General features: G+C 41.7%; 1 protein-coding gene across 1 annotated transcript; it reads left to right on the top strand.

Moving 5' to 3' along the window:
• The first annotated feature begins 20,692 nt into the window (after window positions 1–20,692).
• kcna3a (potassium voltage-gated channel, shaker-related subfamily, member 3a) lies at window positions 20,693–23,145 on the top strand. The gene has a single exon (XM_050038037.1). The coding sequence runs from the start codon at window positions 20,828–20,830 to the stop codon at window positions 22,379–22,381; it is 1,554 nt and encodes a 517-aa protein (XP_049893994.1). The 5' UTR covers window positions 20,693–20,827; the 3' UTR covers window positions 22,382–23,145.
• Window positions 23,146–26,209: the final 3,064 nt, after the last annotated feature.

The raw sequence follows: 26,209 nt of genomic DNA on the forward strand, positions 1-26,209 counted from the left end.
CTACACTTTGGCACTGCACCGCCTGTCAGTAGCACAGTGCCAGCGGTGGAATTGATCACACCGGTCAGTGATAGCATATACATGCGCAACCCCACTTTGCTTGTCACAGACTCCAGATATACTACTCATTTAAGGCCAAAAACAATACATCCAGCTAATGTGTTCATAATTATAGGAACCCCAGTGGGAGAAAAACACAGCTTTTAGAGAGATCCATCTGTGATTTAGCACTGAGGATTGCCGCTGTCTCTTCAAAGGCGTAGTATGTCTAATGAGGACTCGCGCTTTGAAGTCTGTCCTCATAAAGCTTTCGGCTTTGTTTGCTTTTGTTTGGATATTTTATTTTTTATTTTTTTTAGAAAAGATGAATTGCTCGGCCATTAACATTAAAAAGAAATGAAGGGGAACCTTACATCATTGTTCGATGATTGGATTTGATTATTATGGTTTGGTAATTGAAATAACCCCTTAAAATTACCCAGTGTGGTTAATGGAGGACGGCAGCCCCCCTACACACACACCGCCTGCCCAGTGTACTCGTTATGCAACACGATAAGATGAAGCACCTTGAAAAGCAGATACATGACGTGTCCTCTGTTTTGTACTTCTTCTGGGAAATGCCAGAGAAAAACCTTTTTAATATTGCACCATTGTATCGCTCTTATTAAGCAGCACTGAATACTCATTATTATTCTAAATTAAATTTGCACTACAACACTCTCTCCTCTATTATACATTGCGGCTGTGAGCTAACACAGGATGCTTTTTTTCACTGGGTCTTTTCCCACAGCTGTGCCCAGGCGCTCTCATCATCTCCACTGACCTGGATCATTACCTCAGTCAGGCCCTCTCAGCGCTATCGGTTAAATATTTCAATGCAAACTGATGCCGGGCAGGGTAAATGGTCCTGTAACACAGAGTCATGTCAGGCTGCGGTCGCTATCGCTGCTGATATGTGGTTGTAGTTTCATGTCTGTTGATCCTTGTGGGGCTGCTGGAAATAGGCAGCAGGTATGGCCCTTTGGAAATACTCTGTGGAGATAAACATTGGATGTGCGACAGGCAGAAATGTCCAGCAGGTAGTAACATCCACCTGTACAGTTCAATGTCACATACAGTGTGTAAATTGATATTGTCATAGAATATATTCCCAAGAAAGCTGAGTTTCTATTCATAATTAACATCACATTGTTTCTGTTGCATCAGTTCAGACGGGAAAATAAACCCAGCCTAGCAATAGGAGTCTTTGATCAATCCACGGCACTGATTTATGTTTTCTGACAGGGTATTAGTGTGATTTGATGTAGAGGTGGGCGATATGGATTATATCTTTTATCTCAGTGTTATGTGATTTAATGTATGACAGGGATCTAAATCACGCTAAACTGAAAATCATCCATTGATAAAATGGCCTGATGGAAACAACACATCAAAGTACTTCATCAGATTAATGCAAAAAATCCTGTAATCCAGTAAATGCAGCATTTCCATAAATTGCCAATCCCCCTTATTGATGTGGAATATGTATTACAATGGCCTAAAGCATCTCCAAATATTAAAGGGGCATTTCACAATTTTTTTTCACATGCAAGTTAGTCTGGGCATCATACAGAGTAGATGAGCAGCGCTAAAATCAACCTGCGTAGTTGTCCTTCCATTGTGACATTAGAAAGTGTCACGTTTATCTTGCAAGTGTACTCTTCTTCAACGTTTTGTTTACTTCCTGGATTTTTCCCACATGGAAATTCTGACCAATCAAGAGCAGCTTTCTCGCACAAGGCATTGGATGTGGTCCGCTTGTAAATGCTGCCGTGAGAACACGAACCAGCTCTAGGCAATTATGGAATCTTGTAACAAAATTAGTCCCTGATTCGGACCAAAGCAAGACAACTCTAGGTCTGAAAGCACCCTGAGTTACAGACCTTGGTCTACAGTATATACAAAATATATTGGCAGCTGCATTATAGGAAATGTAGGATCTGTTTTTTTTTAGAGCTTTTCTCTTATGTCTGCATGTGTTTGCCAGTTTGTTTTAGTCTGTCTTTTGCACTGTAAGTCCCTGAACTATCTGGTGGGGTAAAATAACTGGAATACTGTTTTTAAGGAAATCTACCTCAGTATAAATGGTACAGCAACGTCTGCCTCATGCTACTCTATTTATTGTCACCAGACTCCTACTCTGATATGAGACCTGCGAGGACAGGTATTCACTGGTCTACCCGACCTGGGACCTGTATGGGTTTGGGTCCACGTTTTATGATGCTCAGCCAGGTCTGCGACGGGTCCCATTCTGTTACCATTGTTTACAACTGTTTAGCACCCATCCATCGGGTCTTTCTCACCAGGTTATAGCCTCTATTTTTTTTCATTATTGGGTCCATTGAGAGCTTGGAATGATTGAGGGTTTATTCAGGCTTGGGTCCATCATTTTGGAGAAAGGCCTCAGCTCTATTTCTGGTCTGTCACGACTTAGATCCTTTATATTGCTGCATTGGTCGTCTTTTCTTTCAGCTATTATAACACTGTAGACTGAGATTCGGAAACACAAAGACATTTCAACAATCAAGTCTGACAGGCAGATGCTCAGTCAGATGATGACACAGGTTGTAAAGAAGCCGACGGCAACTTTATTTGGATGTAAAACTGAAAGTAAACACACTTGAGATGTCAATAATAATGTGTTAATTGCACGGGAAAACTGTGCGCACACAACAACAGCAGGAGCAGTGGAGTACACTGGAGCTGAACCAGGAAGTTTGTATGTATACTGTGAAAGATGTTTTTCTCCTCCAAATAAATCTGGCTGATCTGACATGTCTAAAATCTGTGTGATTGTCTGACTGCATGTTTCTTCCCTTTCAGACCTCCCTTGAGCGATACTGTCGTTTTCCTCAATCCCAGCAATTACACTGGATTAATGATCAATCCTATGAGAGATTTTTGCCTCAGAGGGCTCAAATCTATACAACCTTCCTTCAGTCTACAGCAGGGGTCAGGGTGAAATAATTGGAGTATTAATGATGTTCCTGTCATCGTGTTGATGCTGGGACTGTGAATCACAAGTGGCAGGAACATAATAAGAATCTACCTGGGGCTGCAGACGAACATTTGATTGGAAGGCAACATCTCTAACAGACAGACACATTGTTATCTACAGTTGTGCTGCTGTCATGTGTGTGGAACTTGTCCGTTCTGCATGTGTGTGTCTGTCCATGCATGAAAGTATGAGGGGGAACTGGATTTGCATTGATGCACGTGAACACACGTGTGGCGATATTTGCTCACTGTAAATGCACGCTGTGTTTAGATTTTCCCTCCCATGGCAGGAAATGAAAGCCCAATAAGTGGGATATCTCTAATCCTGCTTTGCATATCTTCCCACCCGCGTGTGTATAAAAGCATGTCAGTGTGTGTGTTTGTGTGTATGAATGCATGTGGGGGTCCAGCTGCTGGGAGAGCAGCATTTAGTGGGCAGCAGGCTGTGAAATTTAATCTGGAAGTTGTAATTTCACAGCCTGGAATACTGAGCAGGAAAATTCCCGCTGCATCATTGAGGCACTGGGATCCCCCCTTTCACCATGGTTACTATGGTTACTGTTAGCATGCCAAAATACCATCAAAGCGGTGCCACCATGCTTGCACACGGATATTAGTTTGACATACAGTACACAATATTGTTGGGCAACCAGACCTACATGATTTGTAACCTATTTCTTTCATTCTTTTTCTTTTTATTTCTCTCATTTCCTCTTCCATCCTCCTTTTTTTCCATACTCTCTTCGTCCTCCTCTTCCTCCTCTCCCTGACTATCCTTAAATGTGGACAAAAAAAGACATAATTAGGGATGTCAGTTTCAGTTAATTTCACTTTTGATAGCTCGATGCCCATTAACTAGTAACTAACCAACTGATTTAAAAAAAAAAAAAAAAACAACAAGAGGCCTTTTTTGCAGCATGCTCCATTGACTCAGTGAGAGGTGGTGAAATTTTAATATCCCCTTTTACACTGCCTCTTCAAGGCATGAATTTCACACTGTTATTGCGCCTCACTGTCCTGTGTAAAACATACAGTCGTGGAATGAAGGAGACAGAGTTGTCTCACCTTTAAGCCAACACTGGAGGTAATAACAGTGCCTAAATGATGTCTGTCTAAACAGGACAGCCGGCACGAGAGAATCATGGGTGGCATGGGTGTGAAGTTTTGATGACGTGATATGTGTGTGACCCATTGCTAGGAGATTCAACAAGTAGCTGGTAGCAGTTAGCAGCCAACTCAAAGATGAAGAGCAGTGGTTGAAAATGTCTGCAATCTGGGGAGACAATGAGGTCCACAAGCTCAGATCAGCAGCCATATGAAAGGGACAGTAAATGATTGTTTTTATGTTAATGCCATTGTTATTTTTCATTAAGCTGTGCAGACATGTATGTTATATGTCGCACAAGAGGCTGACGCTATTACGCGTCACACCTCTTTTGCTATTGCAGTGCTGGCATGCGGTCTAAAATCAAACACTGGAGCAGCATGATGCTACCGTTGCTTGGCTCTGTGTAAAAATGCAAAGGAGGCATAAAGAAGGGGCTTTGTAGTGTCCCTACAGCGTGAGCTCTGTGCAAATGGGCTGATGCAGGCTAGACGCATTAACATGTGGAAACATAGTGCCCACTGCCCACCGTCTGCTATCCACGGGTAAGCTAACATTAGCCTTGGCCGCTCTGCACTGTGCACCATCCAGCTTGGTCAGATAACAGCTAGTTCATGGTGACACTCATTTGGCAATGAGTGCTGGTAACAGACATAGCTACATAGTGGCCACCCTCAGGATAGTTGTTTTGGGCTGCAAAACCCCTTTAGCATTGTGAACTATGTTTGCACCACTAGCTGTGCTGGCACTGCTAACTGTACTAACAGAGCTAACAGTTTCGACAGCGAATACTATTGGGTCAGGACAAACGGCATTACTAACAGTAATTGCTGAATGACCGGTCCCGCTAGTTCATTCCCACTAGACCAGTGACTACAAAAAGATGCACCAGACGCCAATGGTGCACAGTGCAGTCAATTGAAGAGTAGCTAAATTAACCTGGACCTGTCATATGTAACTAGTCAAAAAAATTATCTGCGGTTAACCTTCGTTGACATTCCTATATAAGATATTGAACAGCAGTCTGGTCTGATATATGGGCTGATATATACTATATATTGTGATATAAACAGTTTAGCTGTAACATCAGATAGGTTGCTATGAGCATGTTAGCAAGTGTGTAATAACATTTAGCTCAAGATTTATTGTAGACACTGGATTAGTCCAAAACAGACATTTCCATCTCGTTATTTTTCCATAAACTATTTCTTACTTGATTTTCCAGAAAATGTACTATACTGTACATACACAAAGATAAATGGAAGAGTACAAATCTTACATTAGGTGTTAGCTAAAAACAAACAAACAAACAAACAAAAAAACGTTGTAAATAGGAACCCTAATTTCAAAATTGCAAGTGTTTTAAGTATTTTGTTTGAAATATATTAAAGTGTGTGCCTGTACGTATCACGCGATAATATTTTATTAAAATGTTTCTGTTTTTATCTGTAGTATTAAAGGTATATTTCTGTAACAGTGTTAAGTCTGTCCTCTGTGAGGCAAACAATGAATGCTAGTCGCCCTTCTGCTTTGTATTCATAGTTGCAATAGCAGTACCACTTAGGAGTTAAGTGGATAAATCTCTGTTTAACATCTTGAAAGTCTGACTTTAATGCATTTAATGTATAGGCCTGTTTGCACGTCCCTCATAGTGGACAGACATTAGACACATAGATGGACATAGACACACATTGTGTATTCGTCTCATGTGATTTTCCTGGAAAAGGTCAGTATGCCTCTGGGCTACTTTACACTGGAATACATAATATCTCACTAAATGGCAGTTTGGCAGCTGTTTGCCAGCGCAATAAGTGCATTAACTCGTCCCACACTCCTAATAAATATCATCCTCTAAATGACTGGATCATATTTAGCATCAGTGTTGGTGTGCTGAGATACTCGGACACTCCTACATTCTCAGGCTCTCAGTGAATCAGTAACATCAACAAATTGTCAGATAAACAAGTGAATCAGCAGCCGAGAATGCTGAAATTAAATAAGCATATGTCTGGTGTTGTTTATTGTGATAACCATTTTAATTGAGTTCTTGCTCCTCTCCAAACTGGAGATTCCTGCTGCAGCCTGCTACATTCCCAAAAGAGCCATTCTGCCATCTCTCACTGTGATTTGGCAGCGAGGCGCTCACAGCTCCAGTCAGGAGTTACATTAGTCAGCCCATCTGCTCCTTACAAACTGTGGTTCGCACTTCAAACATGTCTCTCGCGACGGGTACTGCAGGAAGGTGAGAGCCTGATAATTTGCAAAAAAAAATACAGCGGGGTGCTGTTTCTAAGACGTACTTGAGAAAAAAGTTGAGGGAATAACATTTTCTTTCACTTTTCTTTTTCCTCCCCAGCTACATTCAGACTGTTTATTCTGTTGATCAAATGCTGACAGCTAAGGAATATTACCTGTTGAATGTGTAGGAAAAAAGGTGTCCTTTAATGTCAGCATGATACACAGCAGGTTGCCGTTTTGGTTTAATGGCGCCTGGCAGCATCAGGGGTGAATGAGACCGAACAAGGACGAAAGTTAAGGCGGCAAAAGTCTGAGTGGGGTGGGCAAGATGTGTGGTGTATGGGTCCAACAAACCACGACTTTCACCCAAGAGAGCGGTGTTTGCTTCCTGTAAGTTTCTAAACCCAACCACGTGTTTTTATTGCCTAAACCTAACCACGTGTTTTTGTTGCCTAAACCCAACCATGTGTTTTTGTTGCCTAAACCTAACCATGTGTTTTTGTTGCCTAAACCTAACCCTGTCTTTTTGCTGCTGAAGGAAAAAAACCCTTCAATTTCGGTGTTGTACTGACGTAGTGCATTTATTTTGAAAGAGACCAGTCAAGAGAACTTGACACGGCGTCCCAGAACATCAACAACCAACGCACCCAGGGTACCTTGCATGTCATATGTGGACGTGAAAAGTCCATGACCAAAACTTCAATATGTGACCTGATCAGAGTGATAGTGTGTTCTGTAAAGCATTTCCTACCGGAGTGTCTTGATAGGAAATCAAATTAATGCAAGGTTTGGTGCTTTTTAAATAGAATGGGTTGTCAGTCAGAGTCACGTCTGAGAAATAATTATAAAATAGAAAGAAAACAGCAAAACAATAAAGCACACAGCAAATGATGAAATATATCACAACAAACAGCACTGCAAGAACAACCAGACCACAGCTCAGTTCAGTTCAAAAGCTGCGTTCAATAAGCACACAAACAAAGCAATCTTGGTGTGTGTGTGTGTCTGGGTTTCACCATGGATCCCCACAGAATAAATCAGGAAATCAAAATACAAAATAGAGTCTATATTCCCAGTTCGATTACAGGAAATTATTAACCTGGTACTCACGGTACCGCTGTAAGGCCAGTCAGTCAGTTATTCAGTCAGTGTTGCACCATTGGCGTGTTTCACTGCAGAATAGATGGCCTCGTAATTGAACTATAATATCTACTGTAGAAAGATGCATATCGGCGAGAAGGGATATCTAGGCACTGGTGAGATGAAGAAAAGTTTACCACAGTTCATTTATACATACTACCCACATTGTTTTGATACATAGCGAGAAACTCAGACAACAATGATCCTTCTACTGACGGAAGGCTTGCTTTCCATGGGTGGACTAAACAACACAGGCTTTTAGCTCGCTTTGATGCCGAGGGTAAAGCTGGCGTACTCTTCCTCACTGACCAACAGCAGCAGCGGCTCATAGACACTAATAGATTTTTATTTTGCAGGTGCATATTACTTTGACTTTTCAACTGAACCATCTGGGAGTTTTTTAAAGTGAAGTGAGACATTAAAAAAGCACATTGGTGTCTTGTTTTCCATCACTGCATCAGCAGAAAGCAGAGAGCCGCTGCAGTGACTTGACTAGGGTGTGTCAAAGGGACAAAAATAGCAGCAAGTGATAAATGCATTAAGAAAAAAAAAAAATCACATCTCGATTAACTAAGTGCTATATCGTAGGCAACTGGACTTGCTTGAGTTTTTTGAAGACGTGTCACCTCTCATCCAAGAGGCTTCTTCAGTTGTGGTGCGGAGTCGCATGCTTTAAACTCTGTGTAGGTGTGAACCTTTACAGAGTCGCTGAGGTCACGTGAGGTCTGAGTTTCAGAGTCATTAAGGTCACATATGAGTTGATGACCCACCCGGCCATCATGTGTGTCGCTAGGGTTAGATGGGTCCAGGTGTGAATGGTTGTTAAGTCGTCTGGGGAGGGATCTCAAGAATGCATTGTAGGTGGGTGATAAGTGGTGTCATAGGCTACTTCCTCTGTTTAACGATGGTTGTTCTAATTTGACATAGATGGCTTCTTCCACACTTCTTTCAAACCATCTGTCTTCTCGATTAACGCATTAATTTAAAAAAATTACATATATAATTTACATATATAAAATATAAGTCTATATAACTACTGTGATTTAGAGCTTAGATTCTCTGCCCGAGCCCGAGCCCAGCCCGACCTGAATAGAGCCGGGTCGGGCCGGGAGCCCCCCTCCCTCTGACGGGCCCAGGCCAGGCCAGTCAGATATGACGTTTTTTTTTTTTGTTTTTTTTTTTAAAGCTATGATTTGATAATGTTATAGGCTATGTATTGTAGCGACCCTGCAGTACATGTCTGTTATAATGTCAATGTTCTGTGAGTTAATGGCATGTTTGGGATTGAATGAGGTGCGGGGTGCGAGTTTGACGGGGATGAGGAGGGCTGTGTGAGTGCGCGTGCCGGTGTGTGTATGAGCGAGCTGGAGGAGAGAGCAGGAGTGCACAGATGGAGTTACAGCTAAGTTGTTGTTTGTTGGTTGTTTTGGCGTAGTTACGGCCAACAGTAACCTGTAGGCTACTGTTCAGTAATAAACGGTGGTTTAATTGCCGAATAACTGCGTCATCCTTTCCACACGTCCAATGTTGCAACATTATGAGCGCACAGCCCTTCACCACCTGGATCCTAAAATAAACACCTGTTTTATTACATAATCATGCTTCCGTGTTGCGCCATTCATTAAGATCCTATATTTCAGTCATTCAAATAACAAGAATTGTGGTTTAATACTCTTAATTATAACAGCCAACTTATTGAAAAATGTCGGGTTTAAATCGGGCTCGGGCCCATAATTACAGTTAATTGGACGGGCCGGGCCGGGCCGGGCCGGGCCGGTCCCGGACATAACGTGCATGGGCTTGGGCCGGGCCGGGCTGGAGTTTTTGGGCCCGATCTAAGCTCTACTGTGATTGTGATGGGTGTTTTTCAATGTTTTCTGACGATTTATCTGCCAAATAAGAAAACTGCATATTAATCCATTGTGAAAATAATTTTGACTTGCAGCTTCAATCAGTTTGCACCGAGTACAAGATTCAGCTTTAATTCCTGAATATGTTTGTATGGACGTGGTGATTAAAACTCATTGTTATTCAGGTTTGCCTCTCATTTCAGTTCTGTTATGGAAGTAAATCCCAGAGGGCCCACAATCCTCTAGTGATTTTTTTCCAGCCCTATCTCAACCTTCCTGTCAAACCCTTGACAAAATATACGTCTAAACTCAATTCACAATCAATTATAGAGACTTTATTAGCACCCAGGCCCATGCCTGTGGTCCCTTTGCCGCTGAAAACTAACTCTCAGGTCAGACATAAAGCTGTGGTCCAATGCTCAGGGGGGTCTTTCTGTGTAGCCCCACCAATCTATTACTGTGGCAGCATGTCATTCAGAGGCCAGGGAGGTCGTTCTCCCCAGGGATCTCTAATCCAGGAGGCTGGATCTTATCCCCAACATGCGCCCTCCTCCTTACCAATGACCTTCACATTTCACTGCAGGGGTGCCGTTTGGAATACCAACGACACATGTACCGCGTCACATTCCATATCTGGCGCTGTAATTCTTGATACTTGCGTCACGTCCCCGAGGAGCGTGTGGCTCCCGCTCACGGCTGTACCTCAAATGCCAATTTGAACCCACCTTGAATTGAGAGGACCCTGATAAAAATTCATATTTGATGCTTCTGTGTTGTTAAAGGTCAGATGATGCTAATCAGAAGTATTTATCATTCAGTTATGGGACTCGTGTTTCAGTACAAACATTTCATTTTTTGCTCTCTGTCCACATTTGCAAGAAACTGTTTGTCCTGGAGAGTTTGTGTTGTCTGGTTTCAGCCTGTGTGTGTGTGTGTGTGTGTGTGTGTGTGTGTGTGTGCGCGCGCGTGTTNGTGTGTGTGTGTGTGTGTGTGTGCGCGCGCGCGTTTGTGTGCTACGCGTAAACATAATTATGTACTATATATAAGTGTGCACTGGTAAGTGGCATGTCTGTGCTCTCTGTGTTCTGTGTGTTTGTTTTTTTGAAGTGCAACCGTAACATTAAGGCACAGAAGTTGATGAGATGCTGAGTTTAATTCCCTCGTTGTCTTCCATGTGTGTCACGCTAGTTTTATGCATCGCTGTGGCAGCAGCTGCTCACATTTCCTTGGTGGTGAGAGAGACTTACTGAAGCATGCAGCATTTCAAATACAAAATCTTAGCATAAACAAATTTTGTGACCCATACACATAAAACACTATTGTATCTTCTTTTATATCCCTGTTTCCAAGAGATTATATTTGAGATTGTATTTAAACAACAAATACAATCTGACAGAAACATGATGCCACCTGAACTACATTTTTTACTCTAGTGTGTGTTCATAATTAATTTACTTGGCTAAGTGACAGAAAGTTCTCACTTCTTCTTCCCTCACTGGTCAAGACCCTTAAGAGTTCGTCAAAGAAACAGTAAAAAAGTGTGGTGTAACCTGCAGGACATATACAGCCGTTACAAGATCACTCATACAAAAAATAGAAACTTGGTGTGCAAAGGCCTGTAGTCTTGTTATAGTTTTGTTGAGGCACACAAAGCACTTGGTTATGGTTCAAGAAAGATTGATTTCATGAAATAGTCAATGCTGACTTGAAGCACAGGATTGGACCTGTTTACTGTATTTACGTTTAACTGAAACTATACTCTTTTCTTAATGTTACCCAACGTGCTAACCACACAGGCAAACCCAGTGCTTTGATAGAAAGTCCTGCACTTTGTTCACTCACCATCCACCTGACGACCTCCCTATGATTTGTGTTAAATACAAAAAGGTTGCTAGCCTGGAAATCCAGACCCAAATCTAGCAAGATTTATGGTCTGGCCATGAGTAATGAATATGGCCCAACTCGAGGGGCGGCACCAAGCATGCATTTGAAAATATCACTGCATGCAATTGGATAACACTACAACCAATCAGAACAATACACGGGGTGACGTATCCAGAGCGCTACCAGCGGAGCTAACTGGTAGATTAGACTCTTGCCATATCCGGTCGGCAAAACAGTAAAAACGTCCTTCTTGCAAAGGAAAGATTCGAACGCCGTCTTCTCTTCCTCTTTTAGAGAAAAAGCCAAGTCTAACTCGTTCATTGTAGCGGCCAAAGCCGTTTCAAACAACTGATGCTCATCCGTAGCCATCTTGCAGTGTTTACTGACTGATTCCGGACTTTGTCGTCGCAGCGCTGTCGTCATCTGTTTAGCTCGCCTCTGGCCCGCCTATATCAGATACACCAATGTGATTGGTGCAGCTCGGCTCCAATGGCATGGGTAATGAGCATCATTACTGATTGCCAGAGTGACTCGCTGAGCAAATTCAAATTGTGCTCTCGCGAGAACTCTGGATTTCCAGGGTAAAAGGTAGCACTTACAAAGGAAAAAAAAGAAACACAATCAGTGCAAAGAGAACGTGTGTAATTTGGCAAAAACTAATTACACACGTCACATAAATGTCTCAGAGACAGGGTTGCTTTCTTACTATCCAATAGATTGATTAGGTAATTTATTAATTGCTTTGAGCTGATTGGATTGCATTTATCAACTAGGCTTCAGTATTTTACAGAATATCGACTGAAGGAGAAATTACAGTTACAGTGCTCATCTTTTAACCCCTCGTCTGGCAGCTTCACAGTGTGGCAAGAAAAAGTGTTGTTGCATTATTTATGACCTTGGCCTTCACCTTGACTCATCATAGCTGTGGTCAGCGGACAATGTGAATGTGTAATGATTCTGCACTGGCAGGGATCACAGCCAATGGATGCACTGATCGATACACGCTGGTCTCTCTCTCTCTCTGACTGTATTGATCAGTCAGCGTGTGTGTGTGCCTGAGAGCCAGACTGAACAGACAGCGGGAAAAAAAACCTCCACTCCTCATTACTCAGAGAGCAGTCCAAGCATTGTCACCTTTGATGGAAACCAGCCTTCTCCTCCCTGACACCGTCTACAATGTTGAAGAATGAGAAATGCGGTTAAGATCTTTTGGAAGGGATTATTATATCAAATGCCCTCGTCTCCCTCCAGACCAGAAGCACAATGCCATTTGTAATGTCACTTAAAATTGCAGCTTCTGCCAGAGTTAATAAGTCATTTTTTAACTTCCCAGACTGATAAAAAGTCTATCTTTAGCGGCCTTCAGCTCCAGAGGTTTGGATACATAATAGGCGTATTTTATCATCAGCAGGCAGCCATGGCAGAATGGGCTAGAAAATGGTGGAGAAAATGGACTGACTGACCTTGTGGAGTAAAAACTCTATTACGCATTTATGAATGCATGTGAGATTGGACATGGGCAGGTGTACAACAAGGTCAGTATCAAGGGGGAAAATCTTGCTGGTGTTTACAAAGCCTATAAATCACCTGTCGTGTTTGTGACTGTTCAGAAAAGAGATGTGATATCAAGTCTGACACCTCAGCTCTCACCCTGATGGTATCTGCATGGGAATAACGGCAGCGTTGTTAAACCCACAGAGGGGCACATGGATTCAGTACCATAACAATGTAATCACAGAAAGCTCTTTAACTGCATGTAGATGACTGTGTGCTGCTGTTGCCATTGAAATTGGGTTGCTCTCCGCTTTTGCCGGTCCGGTGTACGAGCTTAAACCCGTTTGGCTGAACTGATATTTATCACTATGTTACGTTCTAGGGGGGTGACGAGAAGAGTCATGGAAGAATTAGTCACTCAAGAAAGTAAAAGCTGCACCATTATGGCAACATTTTAGAGTAGAAGCCGATGAAAGGGGTGTCTGAACTGGCTGCCAAAGACACACGACGGTGCGCCATTTTGAGTAGGGATGCATGATATTGATATATCCACCTTTTTCCTTGCTGGATTTTAATGATCATCAGGTCTCTTCTGTAGTGGAATTACATCATATTATGCATGCATACTCTTATCATGATGGCCCACCAGCTGATGAAGACATTAAATACAATACTTTTAAATGTATGTGATATTTATTCACTGTGCAAATTAAGAAAAAGCATGTTAGCTGATTCTGATAGTTCAATTTAAAGCCAATATCGGCTGATACCGATGATGTGCCGATACTATTGTGCATCCCTAGTTTTGAGTTGAACTTTTGTCGGACACCCTGTTTACAATTTATTTTTTAAAAGTGGATTTGGAACAATGGATTATGAAGTTGAATTTGCTTTTATGTCTGGAAACCTCCCGTCTACAACGGGCTTGAGGCGCGCCCTTGTTGGGGACTTGGCTTAGATTCTAGAGCTACTCTCTTATCCTGAAGACTCCTTCAGGATTCGGCGGTGGAATCTTGCGACTGCATGCCTTTGCTGACGTTGAACCCAGCAGGATTTGAATCCTGGACCTTCTGCATGGAAGACGAGTGCTCTAACCACTACACTAGGGAGGCCCTTACAATGGATTTGGTTTCAGTAGTGAAATAAGGAGGTTTCGACAATTCCTCACTTCAACTTCACAGTCGATTTATGAAGTTGAAATGAGGAATTGTTTAAACCTCCTTATTTCACTACTGAAACCAAATCAAGGTGGCAGCTGAATGGACAGAGATTGCCAGGGGCTGACAGTTTATGGTACCGTAAATGACCATCACTAATAACAAGCTAGGGTGCTTGCTGTTGGCTGTGTAGGATGTAATTTCCAGAAAATATGTTGAGAGGGAATAATTCTACGCACATCACATAGGTACAGGGCTATCAAAAAACAGCATACATGAGGAAAAAAGTAACGTCCGCACATCTGTAAGTGTGCAGAAGTTACTTTTTTTTCTCATTTCAGAAAATATCACAATATAAAATGTGTATTTGGGGTGCCCACTAGCTCACCTGGTAGAGCAGGCGCCCCATGTACAAAGGCCATGTCCTTTCCATAGCAACTGTGGGTTTGATTCCAACCCCGGCCCTTTGCTGCATTTCATCCCCTCTTTCTCTAACCCCTTCCTGTTAAAACGCTCCTATCTGTTAATGGCAAAAATGCCAAATTTAAACAAAATGCTGTGTTTTCTGTTTTGAAAAATGAAGCTTTGCGTTAGTTCCTGCAGGACATGGAAGTCATACGCCCCAGCTGTAACCAGCTGACAGCCAGCTAACTGGATCATTGCCTCTAATCAGTCACACACCAATCAGAACCCGTTCTCACAACAAGGCCGTCCATTTAAATATGGCCTCCTACTCACTGATCCCTGCCACACCACTGCTGCCATACACCGCTGCTGCTGCTGGCAAAGCTTTGCCTCCTCCACTCCAGCCTCCACCTTCCTAATTATCGTCCTTACATGGCTTAAAGGTTAAAACGGTATTTAATCTCTTGCTTTGGGCCCACTCTTGTACACCCAGGGGGGTTTTTGCATTGCGCTCCCTGTACTGTACAAAGAGTGGAGCCATCAGCACCAACTGTATTTCCATCTATGACAAGTGTTCCTGACTGAAGTAACATTACAAACATTGGATAGCTGGTAGGCTACTCACTCATCTTTGGTAGTTACGTCTCCAGTCTGATCTCGAGCAAACAGCTGATTGGTACCTGGTTATTGCACATTATTTAACAGAAATGCATATTTAATGGATTCAGTGTGGCGATGCAATGCTATAGTGAGATGCTTGTTTGCTGTTGGGACACAATGTCATTATGTCCCACCCAGGAGCAGCTGCAGAGTCAAGTGGGACACATGGTAAAATTAAATATACCTGTCCGGTCTGGTGTTTGGCTCAATACCAAACCAGTCTGATAATTTTCAGACCGGCCCAACCCCACCTAATATCATACAAAGGTTCATCTAAATCAAACTAGTATTTTCTCAGTCAGTCTGTGTTTACAAGCATAAATACTGCTTACATGGCCCTGAGGAATTTAAATCTAATTTATTTTCAGCCATAATATTAAACAGAGTGAATTAGATGAAAGAAACAAAGAGAGAATGGAGGTTTTATAGCCAAAGGTTGTCTGATAATGAGTGCTGTTACAAAATGAAAGTGTCTCTCCCGCCCAGGGTCAGAGCTTTATGTCTGTCCCCTTTTTATCGAGCTGATTCTTCTGTGTTTGATAAGTGGCCTTGCAGTCGACACATAAAAAAAAAAAGAGAAAAAAAAGCCCAGCCTGATTCTTTTTAATCCTGATATGTAACGTGTTCATTCCTCAGCGGGAAAGTGAAAAATAGTCTCTGGTCTGCTCGCTTCTGCACGAGTTGGACCGGAAATTATGTAACTTCTTCAACTTAACTCCTTTTCTCTTTTACAAAACACTTGATGTTTTGTTGCCATGGAGACGGAAAACCCAGACAAAAAAAGTTGCCGTGCTTTACTGAGATGCAACTACTGGGAGGTTGTTAATAGAAGCATGATTTTTTTTTTTTTCAGAGGACTAATTTTTAATGTTTCATCAGATTTACAGCGACTGGACTGTGCTGATTAGAAAGAAACGCCTACAAATTGCCAGACAACTAAATTAGTTGAGCAACATAGATCCATTTTACCACACAGTGCTCTGCTATCAGTGACGATCAATGCCTGTATTGATAAGTCTGTCTTTGACCCCCAAGATTAACATTCAACAGAACGCCTTAATTTCATCTCAATACTGCAACACTTTGAAGCAGCTCAGCATGCTCTAACTAAAGCGATTTTAAATGTGAAAGAAATCCAATGAAAAATAAGATTACAAAATGAATTTTTCATCATAAGTAGCTACACAGTGAATCAAGACAGACTGTTCTTCCTCCTATCAGCGTTTTAATAACACACTAACAACAAGTGTCTCATTTGTTTCTGTGTGTAGGTGACGCACAGGATGTGAAATACAAACTTTTGCAGCTGACATTTATCAATTAATCTGCACATTGTTTTTTCACTTTCTTAATTCATCATTTGAAAAATAGCCAAGAATACATATAACAGTTTCCTCTTGTCTAACTCAGATCTAGGCCTGGCACAAGATCAGATTTTCACTTCGCCATTATCGTAGCCAAAAGAGTTCATGAAAACAATATTATGACAATCTCTTTAGAAAATGTAAAATTAGGTAATGCAGTAAATCAGTAAATCTCATCTTTGTTTATTGTGTGTATGTGTTTTTAATCTTTTTGGCAAATGAATTACACTCAAAATATGAGTTTAGGGACGTGAAGAGAGAGTCTGTAACCAGAACTGTACAAAATCGCACAAAAAGAGCAACCACACTGAATGGATGGTGAAAAGGCAACCAGATGGCGTTGGGAAAGGGAGACAAAGTGACAATGTGAAAATGTGATATAAATATTTAATTTTTAAATATCATGGTTATCATCAGTACCGGTATACCGCAACACCCCTACTCCTATCTCACAAGAACCATAAGGGAAATAAACTTTTAGCTTATCGTGTTTAATCATCATCAACTATTTTGATTAAACATCAGGGCTGTGTGTTTGCAGTATCTTATTTACCTCCTATTACATATATTTATCTGAGATGGACAAGAGGTAGAGTTTCAGTTTGTGAGTGAGACTTAGTTCTGACTGAGGAAAAAGTCTCTCCTCTCTGCAGGGCTGCAGAGGGGAGACAAAGGACAGAATAAGTTTGAAGTAATGGTGATACTGTTTGTCATCCTCAGACTCTCACACACCAGTATTTTAACCCAGTGATAATAAATGCAACAGTGTTACACTGAATTTTAATAAAAGTAGACTTTTTGTGTCATGTGAAGTGATTTAAATAATGACAACAAAGAGTGAGATTGTAAAAAAACAAAAAAAAACTGCTGTCAACACTGCAATTATAAGGACACTCAACACATTTTTTTTCAGCACATTTAGCTTGTGTGTAGTCACTTCATACTTTCCTGATCTGGTTATTTAGGGTATATTAAGCTATGTTCACATTTGGAACAGGGCCATAGACACAACTGAGGACACTGAAATTATGACCTCTGTATTGTGCCAGGGAGTTTGGGGTTCTGAGGGAAAGTTAACATTACAGTTATACATGTGGTGTTTTTTTAAGTCTTATTCTGATTGTGTTTGAATTTTGCTTTTTTGCTCTGTGACAGCAAAGCATCCTCATACTACAGTTCGTATGTTATCTAACAAAGTAGCGTCTAGTGAATTAGTACCCCTGCTGGTTAGATTAGCTTTAGGAAAAGAATCATGGTTTAATGTTATCATGTAATGTAATTAATTTAAAGTTACTTACTAAGTGTACATTTTTGTAGGTTAGGTTTAGGAAAGTTAAATTGTGCAGGTTAGGTTTGGAAAGTAAAGTTACGTAGGTTAGGTTTCGAAAGTAACATTGCGTAGGTTAGGTTTGTAAAATAAAGTTGCGTAGGTTAGGCTTAGGAAAGTAAAGTTCTGTAGGTCAGGTTTCGGAAAGTTAAATTACCTAGGTTAGGTTTCGGAAAGTGAAGTTGCGTAGGTTAGGTTTCGGAAAGTAAAGTTACATAGGTTAGGTTTCGGAAAGTAAAGTTACAGAGGTTAGGTTTCGGAAAGTAAAGTTACCCAGGTTAGGTTTTGGAAAGTAAAGTTGCGTAGGTTAGGTTTAGGAAAGTAAAGTTACATAGGTTAGGTTTCGGAAAGTTAAGTTACCTAGGTTAGGGTTAGAAAAGTAAAGTTGTATAGGTTAAGTTTAGGAAAGTAACATTAGGTTAGGAAAGTAATGTTGCGTGGGTTAGGTTTCGAAAGTACGGTAACGTAGGTTAGATTTGGACAGTAAAGTTGCGTAGGTTAGGTTTAGGAAAGTAAAGTTACATAGGTTAGGTTTCGGAAAGTTAAGTTACCTAGGTTAGGGTTAGAAAAGTAAAGTTGTGTAGGTTAGGTTTAGGAAAGTAACATTAGGTTAGGAAAGTAATGTTGCGTGGGTTAGGTTTCGAAAGTACAATCATGTAGGTTAGGTTTGGAAAGTAAAGTTACGTAGGTTAGGTTTCAAAAGTAACGTGGCGTAGGTTAGGTTTGTAAAATAAAGTTGCGTAGGTTAGACTTAGGAAAGTAAAGTTCTGTAGGTCAGGTTTCGGAAAGTAAAGTTACCCAGGTTAGGTTTCAGAAAGTAAAGTTGCGTAGGTTAGGTTTAGGAAAGTAAAGTTAGTGTAGGTTTGTGTCTGATACCAGAAGTCTCTGTTCAAGTGCCGGGTTTGGACGACTTCGGAGTAAGACTGCGTTGTTACTAATGTAATGTGATGATATGATGATTAAAATAACTCAAGGTTCCCTTGGTTCCACACGGGACATGAAAAAAGGGTGAATGACTCGGAACACTGCAGGACTCTTTGCAGAAAAAAATATAATTTATTGCACCGTGACTCTGCAAAGAGTCCTGCAGTGTTGCGAGTCATTCACCCTTTTTTCATCTAAGACTATTGACTCAGCACCTGCCCTCCCACGGTGAGATGTGCGTGCCTTTGGTTTGATTTTTTGATCCACACGGGACATGAACACTGGTGTCCTGGGGGAAAGTCCAGCGTTTGTTTGAGCCATCCACCAACCCAACCTGCCTCATTACTCGGACTTTAGCTCTTTATACTACTTCCTTCTGTACTTCATGATTATTTGGATTCTGAATTCTGGTGCATTACATTTCGTACATAGGAACAGTGCATGAGAACAGCCTAGTGGCAGAACAGAGCAGTCTTTTATATGGCATTTAGATCATAGTGAGATGTGCAGAATATGTAACTGGCCTGTTGAATTAATACTCTTAAGCTGTAATGGTGGCATGTTTTTCTTACAGGAGGGTGAGTTTAATGTGGGCAATTTAGACTTCAGTCTTCACTTATTCTAAAATCCTGTCTCAGGCCCTGCTCAGGAAGTCTCTGCGGTACTTTCAGGTCATTGGTTTAAATGAAAGAAGAGTTTAAATAAAGTGGTTCTTCAACTAGTAATGAGGCAGTTAAATGAAATAAAATAGTAGGATAAGCTTTTTATTAAGCCTTGATATTTTTAAGAACAGCTAATAAACTCCGATTTATTACCCCAGTTTTATTATAGTCTGCTTTCTCTTCTTGTGCACAGTGCTTTCCTAACAGTGAGAGGTTTCCCATGCCCTAGAACTAATTTTTTCAGGCAGCGCAAAAGAGGTCAATAGGTTTTTTAGATCAGTGTCATCCGCTTTAAGAGGATTTTCTGAGTATGTTCATAGTGGAGTACTAGATGTTGCCATATTTGGGTGGAAGCAGAGGCTCAGCTCTTCCTTTGGGTCATGTTATGTTGAAATTAAAACCAGTTACACAATGAAAATAATGAATTAAAATAAAGGAGCAGATTGTGCATTAGCCTTGGATCCCATTTGACCTCATTAACCCCGCGCACGTGCTCCCCGAAACCACAGACATCGACAGACGCCTTTGATGAAGCTTGTCAGTATGAATTACAAACAACAGTGGTCTTTGCATGTTCGTCATGAATCACAGCTGTAACAAAGGCGCGCACTTGAGACGCTCCTTTCTGTCACCACATGGCGGAAATGTTTGTCTTTATTCGAGTGGAAATGAGGCGACTGAAGCTTCTGTGCTCTGTGAAATAAAAAGAGCATCTTTGCACGAACACACACACGGACGGCGCACACACACAAAACTCAACTCGTGTGCTGTGGCGAGAGCGCGCGCATTGATTTGCAAGCTCGTGCGCGCGCGCTTGTTTTCAGCACCACGGAGAGCAACACCCCCTCAACAACATAAGACCCAAAGAAAAGGCAAATAAATGTTTTTAATTCGTCATATTCAGACTGTGAGTGTGTGCACAGCCACAGCTCAGCCCTCTGCTGTCAGTCTCCACCAAAACACCGGATTACATCAGCGCGGTTTCTGGGAAAAGTGAAGCAATGACTGATGACAACATGATTTGGTCTGTGTCAAAAGTGGTAGACACAGTCATTGCCAGACTTTGTTGCAGACAGTGCAACAGAGGGCATCGCTCCTGCATGTCTCTCCTGCTGGGGTTTGTCCTTTTTATTTGCAGTAAACAGGATCAAATGTGGATTCCAGATGCGCTAAATGGCACAAATATGAAATTGTGAGCGTTTTAAGGCAGCAGTGTTGATGAGACCTCACACAGACATAATCTGACTTGGATCAAACAGGTGTGGATATCATCAAGTGTTTTCCTTCCACCACACTTGAATGAAGGTGTGTGCGCCACATTAAGTGCCAAGTTAATTTCCGATTGGGCGGGTGGTGGACGTATGTCAGACATATGCGCGCCGTGGGCGGGTGTCGACGTGTTTGTAAAGAGAGAGGGGGGAAAAGGGAAAAAAAGGCAGAGGAGAGCGCAGCGCTTCAGTGTGTGGATACGCGGAGATAGGTGATGGTTAGGGGAGATGTGAGCGGCGTCGGCCTCAGCTCTCCAAAGCTGGCTGGGAGAGGCGTGGCGCACTCTGCCCCTCCAGACCGAGAACCACCTGTATGGATGACCAGACCTCCAGCGTGATCCAGCCCCCATCGTCCGCCAGGCACACGGGCAGCGACGCCACAGAGAGCCGGGGTTATGCCGAGGTGGAGCACGGCGTCATGACGGTGGAAAACATACTGGAGGAGTCCGCCGTGCTCTCGGCGCCTCACCTGTCGGTGGATCGATACGAGCGCGGCCGGCAGGGATGCTGCGAGAGGGTGGTGATCAACATTTCGGGTTTACGCTTCGAGACGCAACTCAAAACTTTTAACCAGTTCCCAGACACGCTCCTGGGGGACCCCAGGAAAAGGATGCGCTACTTTGACCCACTGAGGAACGAGTACTTCTTCGACAGGAACAGACCGAGCTTTGATGCCATCCTGTACTACTACCAGTCAGGGGGGCGCATCCGGAGACCTGTTAACGTCCCCATTGATATCTTCTCCGAGGAGATCAGGTTTTATCAACTCGGAGAGGAGGCCATGGAGAAATTTCGGGATGATGAGGGGTTTATAAAAGAAGAGGAGCGTGTACTGCCCAAAAAAGATTTCCAAAAGCAGGTTTGGCTTTTGTTTGAGTATCCTGAAAGCTCTGGACCGGCCAGGGCCATAGCTATCGTCTCAGTGCTGGTTATTTTGATTTCAATTGTTATATTCTGCATGGAGACTCTGCCGGAATTTCGGGATGAGAGGGATCAAGCCACAGTGGCACCCACGGTCAACGGCACTGCTCCCTACGTGCCCAGCCCGTTCACAGACCCTTTCTTTGTCATAGAGACCCTCTGCATCATATGGTTCTCTTTCGAGCTGCTGGTCAGGTTCTTCGCCTGCCCCAGCAAAACTTCCTTCTCCAAAAACATCATGAATATCATTGACATCGTCGCCATAATCCCCTACTTTATCACTTTGGGGACCGAGCTGGCCGAGAGGGAAACCAACGGCGGCCAGCAGGCGATGTCCCTCGCCATCCTGAGGGTGATCAGACTGGTGAGGGTCTTTCGCATCTTTAAGCTGTCGCGTCACTCAAAGGGACTTCAGATTTTGGGGCAGACCCTTAAGGCCAGCATGAGGGAGCTGGGCTTGCTCATATTCTTCCTTTTCATCGGAGTTATCCTCTTCTCCAGCGCGGTTTACTTCGCAGAAGCAGACGACCCCTCGTCCAGCTTCACCAGCATCCCAGATGCGTTTTGGTGGGCAGTGGTCACCATGACCACAGTGGGATACGGGGACATGCATCCGGTGACCATTGGTGGGAAAATAGTGGGGTCTCTGTGCGCAATAGCAGGCGTGTTGACCATTGCCTTACCCGTGCCGGTGATTGTGTCCAATTTCAACTACTTTTACCACAGGGAGACAGACGGAGAGGAGCACCCACAGTACGTGCATACCAGCAGCTGTGAGCACCTCCCCACGGAGGAGCTGAGGAGGTCGTGCAGCTCCTCGTCCCTCAGCAAGTCCGAGTACATGGTGATAGAGGAGGGCATCAACAGCGCCTTCAAACAGCCCAACTTCACCACCGAAAACAACCAGAACTGCGTGAACATCAAAAAGATCTTCACAGACGTGTAAATGAACCCAGAATGGATCATTTATGGAGCATGAAGACATAGTAGCTATAATATTATTTTTATATATATATATATATATATATATATATATATATAGCCGGTCGTAATGTGTCAGTCCATATCCGTGGATGAACGTGCGTAAATGTCCTTTTTAACAAGTCATTTATATACTTTTTAAACATATAAGCAAAGGAGAAACTCTGATTCTACTTGTTTCCAGTGTAGATTCACATGTTTTGAGTATTTCTCAGATTATATAGTATTAATATGTCCCAAAAATTTGCACTGGAAAGTATTTATATCGTGTAAAATGAATAGACATGTAAGAGGCTTGTTAAAACAGACATTTCTTGCAGTGTATAGTGCCACACGATGCCTACATATCTTGGTGTTCATGCGAAAGTTGTTGGTGTTCATGATTGGGATACACGTGTAGCATATAGTCGACTATATTGCATTTACCCACCAGTCAACAAGGAAAAAAAACGTCTTGTGCTTCGTGGAAAGAAAAGTTTCATTGTCCAGTAATGTAATGAATAGACTATGGTAATTTATATAGCCAAATGCCTGTCTAGGTTATATTTAATATCATAAGCTGCTGAGATGTTGGACTGAGTCTTGTTCACATGATTATTCAGGTAATAACAGAGTGGTGTCGGTGGAAACGCTTATCTTCAGATATAAGTGGAGCTTTTTCGTCAAATTGTATTTTTATTCAGACCTGCCTATATAACAGCCTATACTAAATAAAACGGAAATTAACTGATCCCGACTCTAAAATGTCATTATGAGGTTTTGATATATATCTATTATAATAACAAAGCGAGCAGAATATGAAGCATATAAAGTGTGGTGTGTGTGAGGTCATGTGCGCAGTGACGACAGGACGAAAACAGCGTGGATGAAAGGAGGGGAGCGCGTGCAGAGCGTCCCGCCTCCTGCTCCCTGAGCCCGCCTTGTGATGCAGTCTCCATGACGACGGTGGTTTCCCGGGTAACCCCCTCTGATGTTACCATGGCACTGTGTTGCCTTAACCACAAAGTCTTTGCAACTGGGGTTCATTATCACCTCTGTGTCCTTGGAGGGGGGAAACTGCTGCAGATGTTCTTTGATGTGAAGTTCAACCAACATGTGGAGCTTAATTATTTATCTGTTTCCTTAAAGGTGGTTAAATCAATATCAGTCAGCAGCATCAGTGCTTTAGGTGTAGTTAGCAGCCTGTAGCTTCAGGCTGCAGCGAGCTGGCACACGTGTGGAAACCTAATGGAAGTCATGCAGCGGCTCTTTTGTTTGCCGTCACTTAAACAGCCTCAGCTGCTCTGTTCTTCAGATGTGAGCTTCATTCTCTGAGTTGGCATGCCAACTAGGTCTGACGTCAGCTACCTTTCATCCCCTCCAGCAGACGTTTGCACGTGTGCCTTTGGTACAAAGTGGCTGAGAGCTGAAGTGACACTAACTGTGTTTACATTAATGACAGGGATGTGTTTCAGCTTTGTGTATCAAGTCAGCTTGAAATGTGTGTGAGAGTTTTTTTAAATTACATCTCTAACTTTGCTTTTGTTCTTCTCAGCGCTGCAACCTATAATTATTTTCACTTTTAATTAACTTGTTGATTATTCTCTGGATCAGTTAATCATTTAATCTATAGATGTCATGAAATAATGTCTGTTATAATGTTCCAGAGTCCAAAATGACTTCTTGATTTGTTTTGTTCACCAAGCAATCCAAAATCCAAAAATACTCAGTATATAATGAGAGAGATAGAGAGAGAAGAGCATCAAACCCTCAGTCTGGAGGATCTGGCAGGAGACAGAGTTTGGCAACTATTTTGAGCATTAATTAACCATTTTGAGTCGGGCTGCACAATTAATTGACATATAATTGAAGTCATAATATGGCCAAGTGCAACATTCAAATTACAGGAGCTGCAGTTTTGTGATAAAGGTGAAATGTGTCACAACATGTGATTATAAATGAGGCATTCTAGTGCTACAGAGAGGCCTGTAAATCATTTTCCAGACATGAAAGATCATGCTTGTTTGGTACAGACTCCAGCAAAAATCACATCATCATCATTTTTATATTTTTTCCGGTGAAAATGAAATGGAAAAAACCTAACCCATGTCGCTGCATATCTTGAGTCTTTCTTTAACCAAAAATGCCAGTCGAATTATTTTTCATTTCATTTATATGACTCACGACCATATCACGTGGTATGGAGTACAAACATTACATACAGTACCAAAGCAACAGCACAGGTGTGGCTAAAGTACAACCAATGCTACTTAAACAGAGGAGGGACATTCTTCAAAAAAAGCACCTAGTTTACAAATTACTTTTGGCTTATCTGATTGTAATAAGACATAAACATAGATGGACAGTTTGAATATACTTTGGCAAATACCTTTCTCTGCAAGTCATTAAGCTCACATTTGGACAGAACGTTTAAGTTGATTAACCCATAAATCATAATATTTTCAGCTGTAATATTTTATCTTATGTAAGAGAAATTTGTTGAATGTTCAAAGGTAAAACAGTGTTTTTTATAAACTACTTTGTGTGTCATTAAATAGTTTTTATATGATGTTGTATTGCTGCTGCTGGACTGCAGGTTCAGTCTGTCTGAACAGAGGCTTCATCAGTCTGAACACAGCTCAGCGCTGCTCTCTAGTGGATCCTCTCAGTTATTACTGTTGGGAGGGAGTTTATTATTCAGCTTCTACTGATAATATCTAACCCACTCTTATTAGACAAGAAGTGGTGAGGCCTGAGTGTATTATTGTGCCTCGTGTACTCATTATTGTGCATACAATTTATAATGTAGTCCACATTTTATTCAGACTGCCTCAGACTCCCTGAGACCTCTTTTACAACTTAAAAACATACCAACACTGTTTGTTGTTTTATTGATGCTTCTTTACTTCCATTGATTTTATAAGATTTAATTCTAAACACGATTTTGACCTCAACATGTTTCAGAAGTCCTCCATAGAAAATGACGCATTACTTCTGTTTGACATCTCAGAGACTCCAACAGTAAAATATAGTCGTATACATCAGTGACTAGTGTTGACAGTACTGTTTGATTTGGGATTTAAGAGGGTTAGTACTGCTTAGTGTAATTGGATTTCTCTTATTGGAACAGTTTGTTAATGAATGAACAGGTAGTGAGACCTGTCTGAATAACTGACCCCAAATTTTATTTATATAGCACTTTTCAAGCTAAGGCACAGAGGGCTTTCCAAATTAAAAGATTTACAGAATAAAAAAATAAGATATCAGAAACCCATGTAGCTCTTTCCATAACAAACCAGTATTAAGAACATAAGAGCACAAATATCAAACAGCACTGCAACCATACATGAACAGATGGAGGTGTGAGTGCAAAGATACAATTTCATATATAAAGGAAAATGTGGGTGAGAGAAATAAGCTCATTTTAGCAGGTAAAATTTGAGTAAAAGAAGCATGAAATAAATGATATGATCTCATATAAATCAGGTAGATTGGCAATAAAAGAACAAACTCTTGAATCTAAAGCAGATGAAAGCACAAAATATATGGAAGTACATATAAAAATGGTGACAATTAAACAAGCAGCTATAAAAAGTAAAGACATTGAAGTGACAATATAACACCACCATGGGATAATAATAAGAATAGACCCTCTTGTCGAAGTGAGTTTTAAGGAAGCACTGAAAAGCTTCAGTTGATCTCACACATTTCTATGTGTGGTAACATACTGTACATGTCTTAAAATGTGAATCATTTAATGGCAAACTGATCTGTTCACGCACAGGCCATTTAACATGAAACACTTTGATGTTCC

The sequence above is a fragment of the Epinephelus moara genome, chromosome 24 (genome assembly GCF_006386435.1).
Source record: "Epinephelus moara isolate mb chromosome 24, YSFRI_EMoa_1.0, whole genome shotgun sequence".
NCBI lineage: Eukaryota > Metazoa > Chordata > Actinopteri > Perciformes > Serranidae > Epinephelus > Epinephelus moara.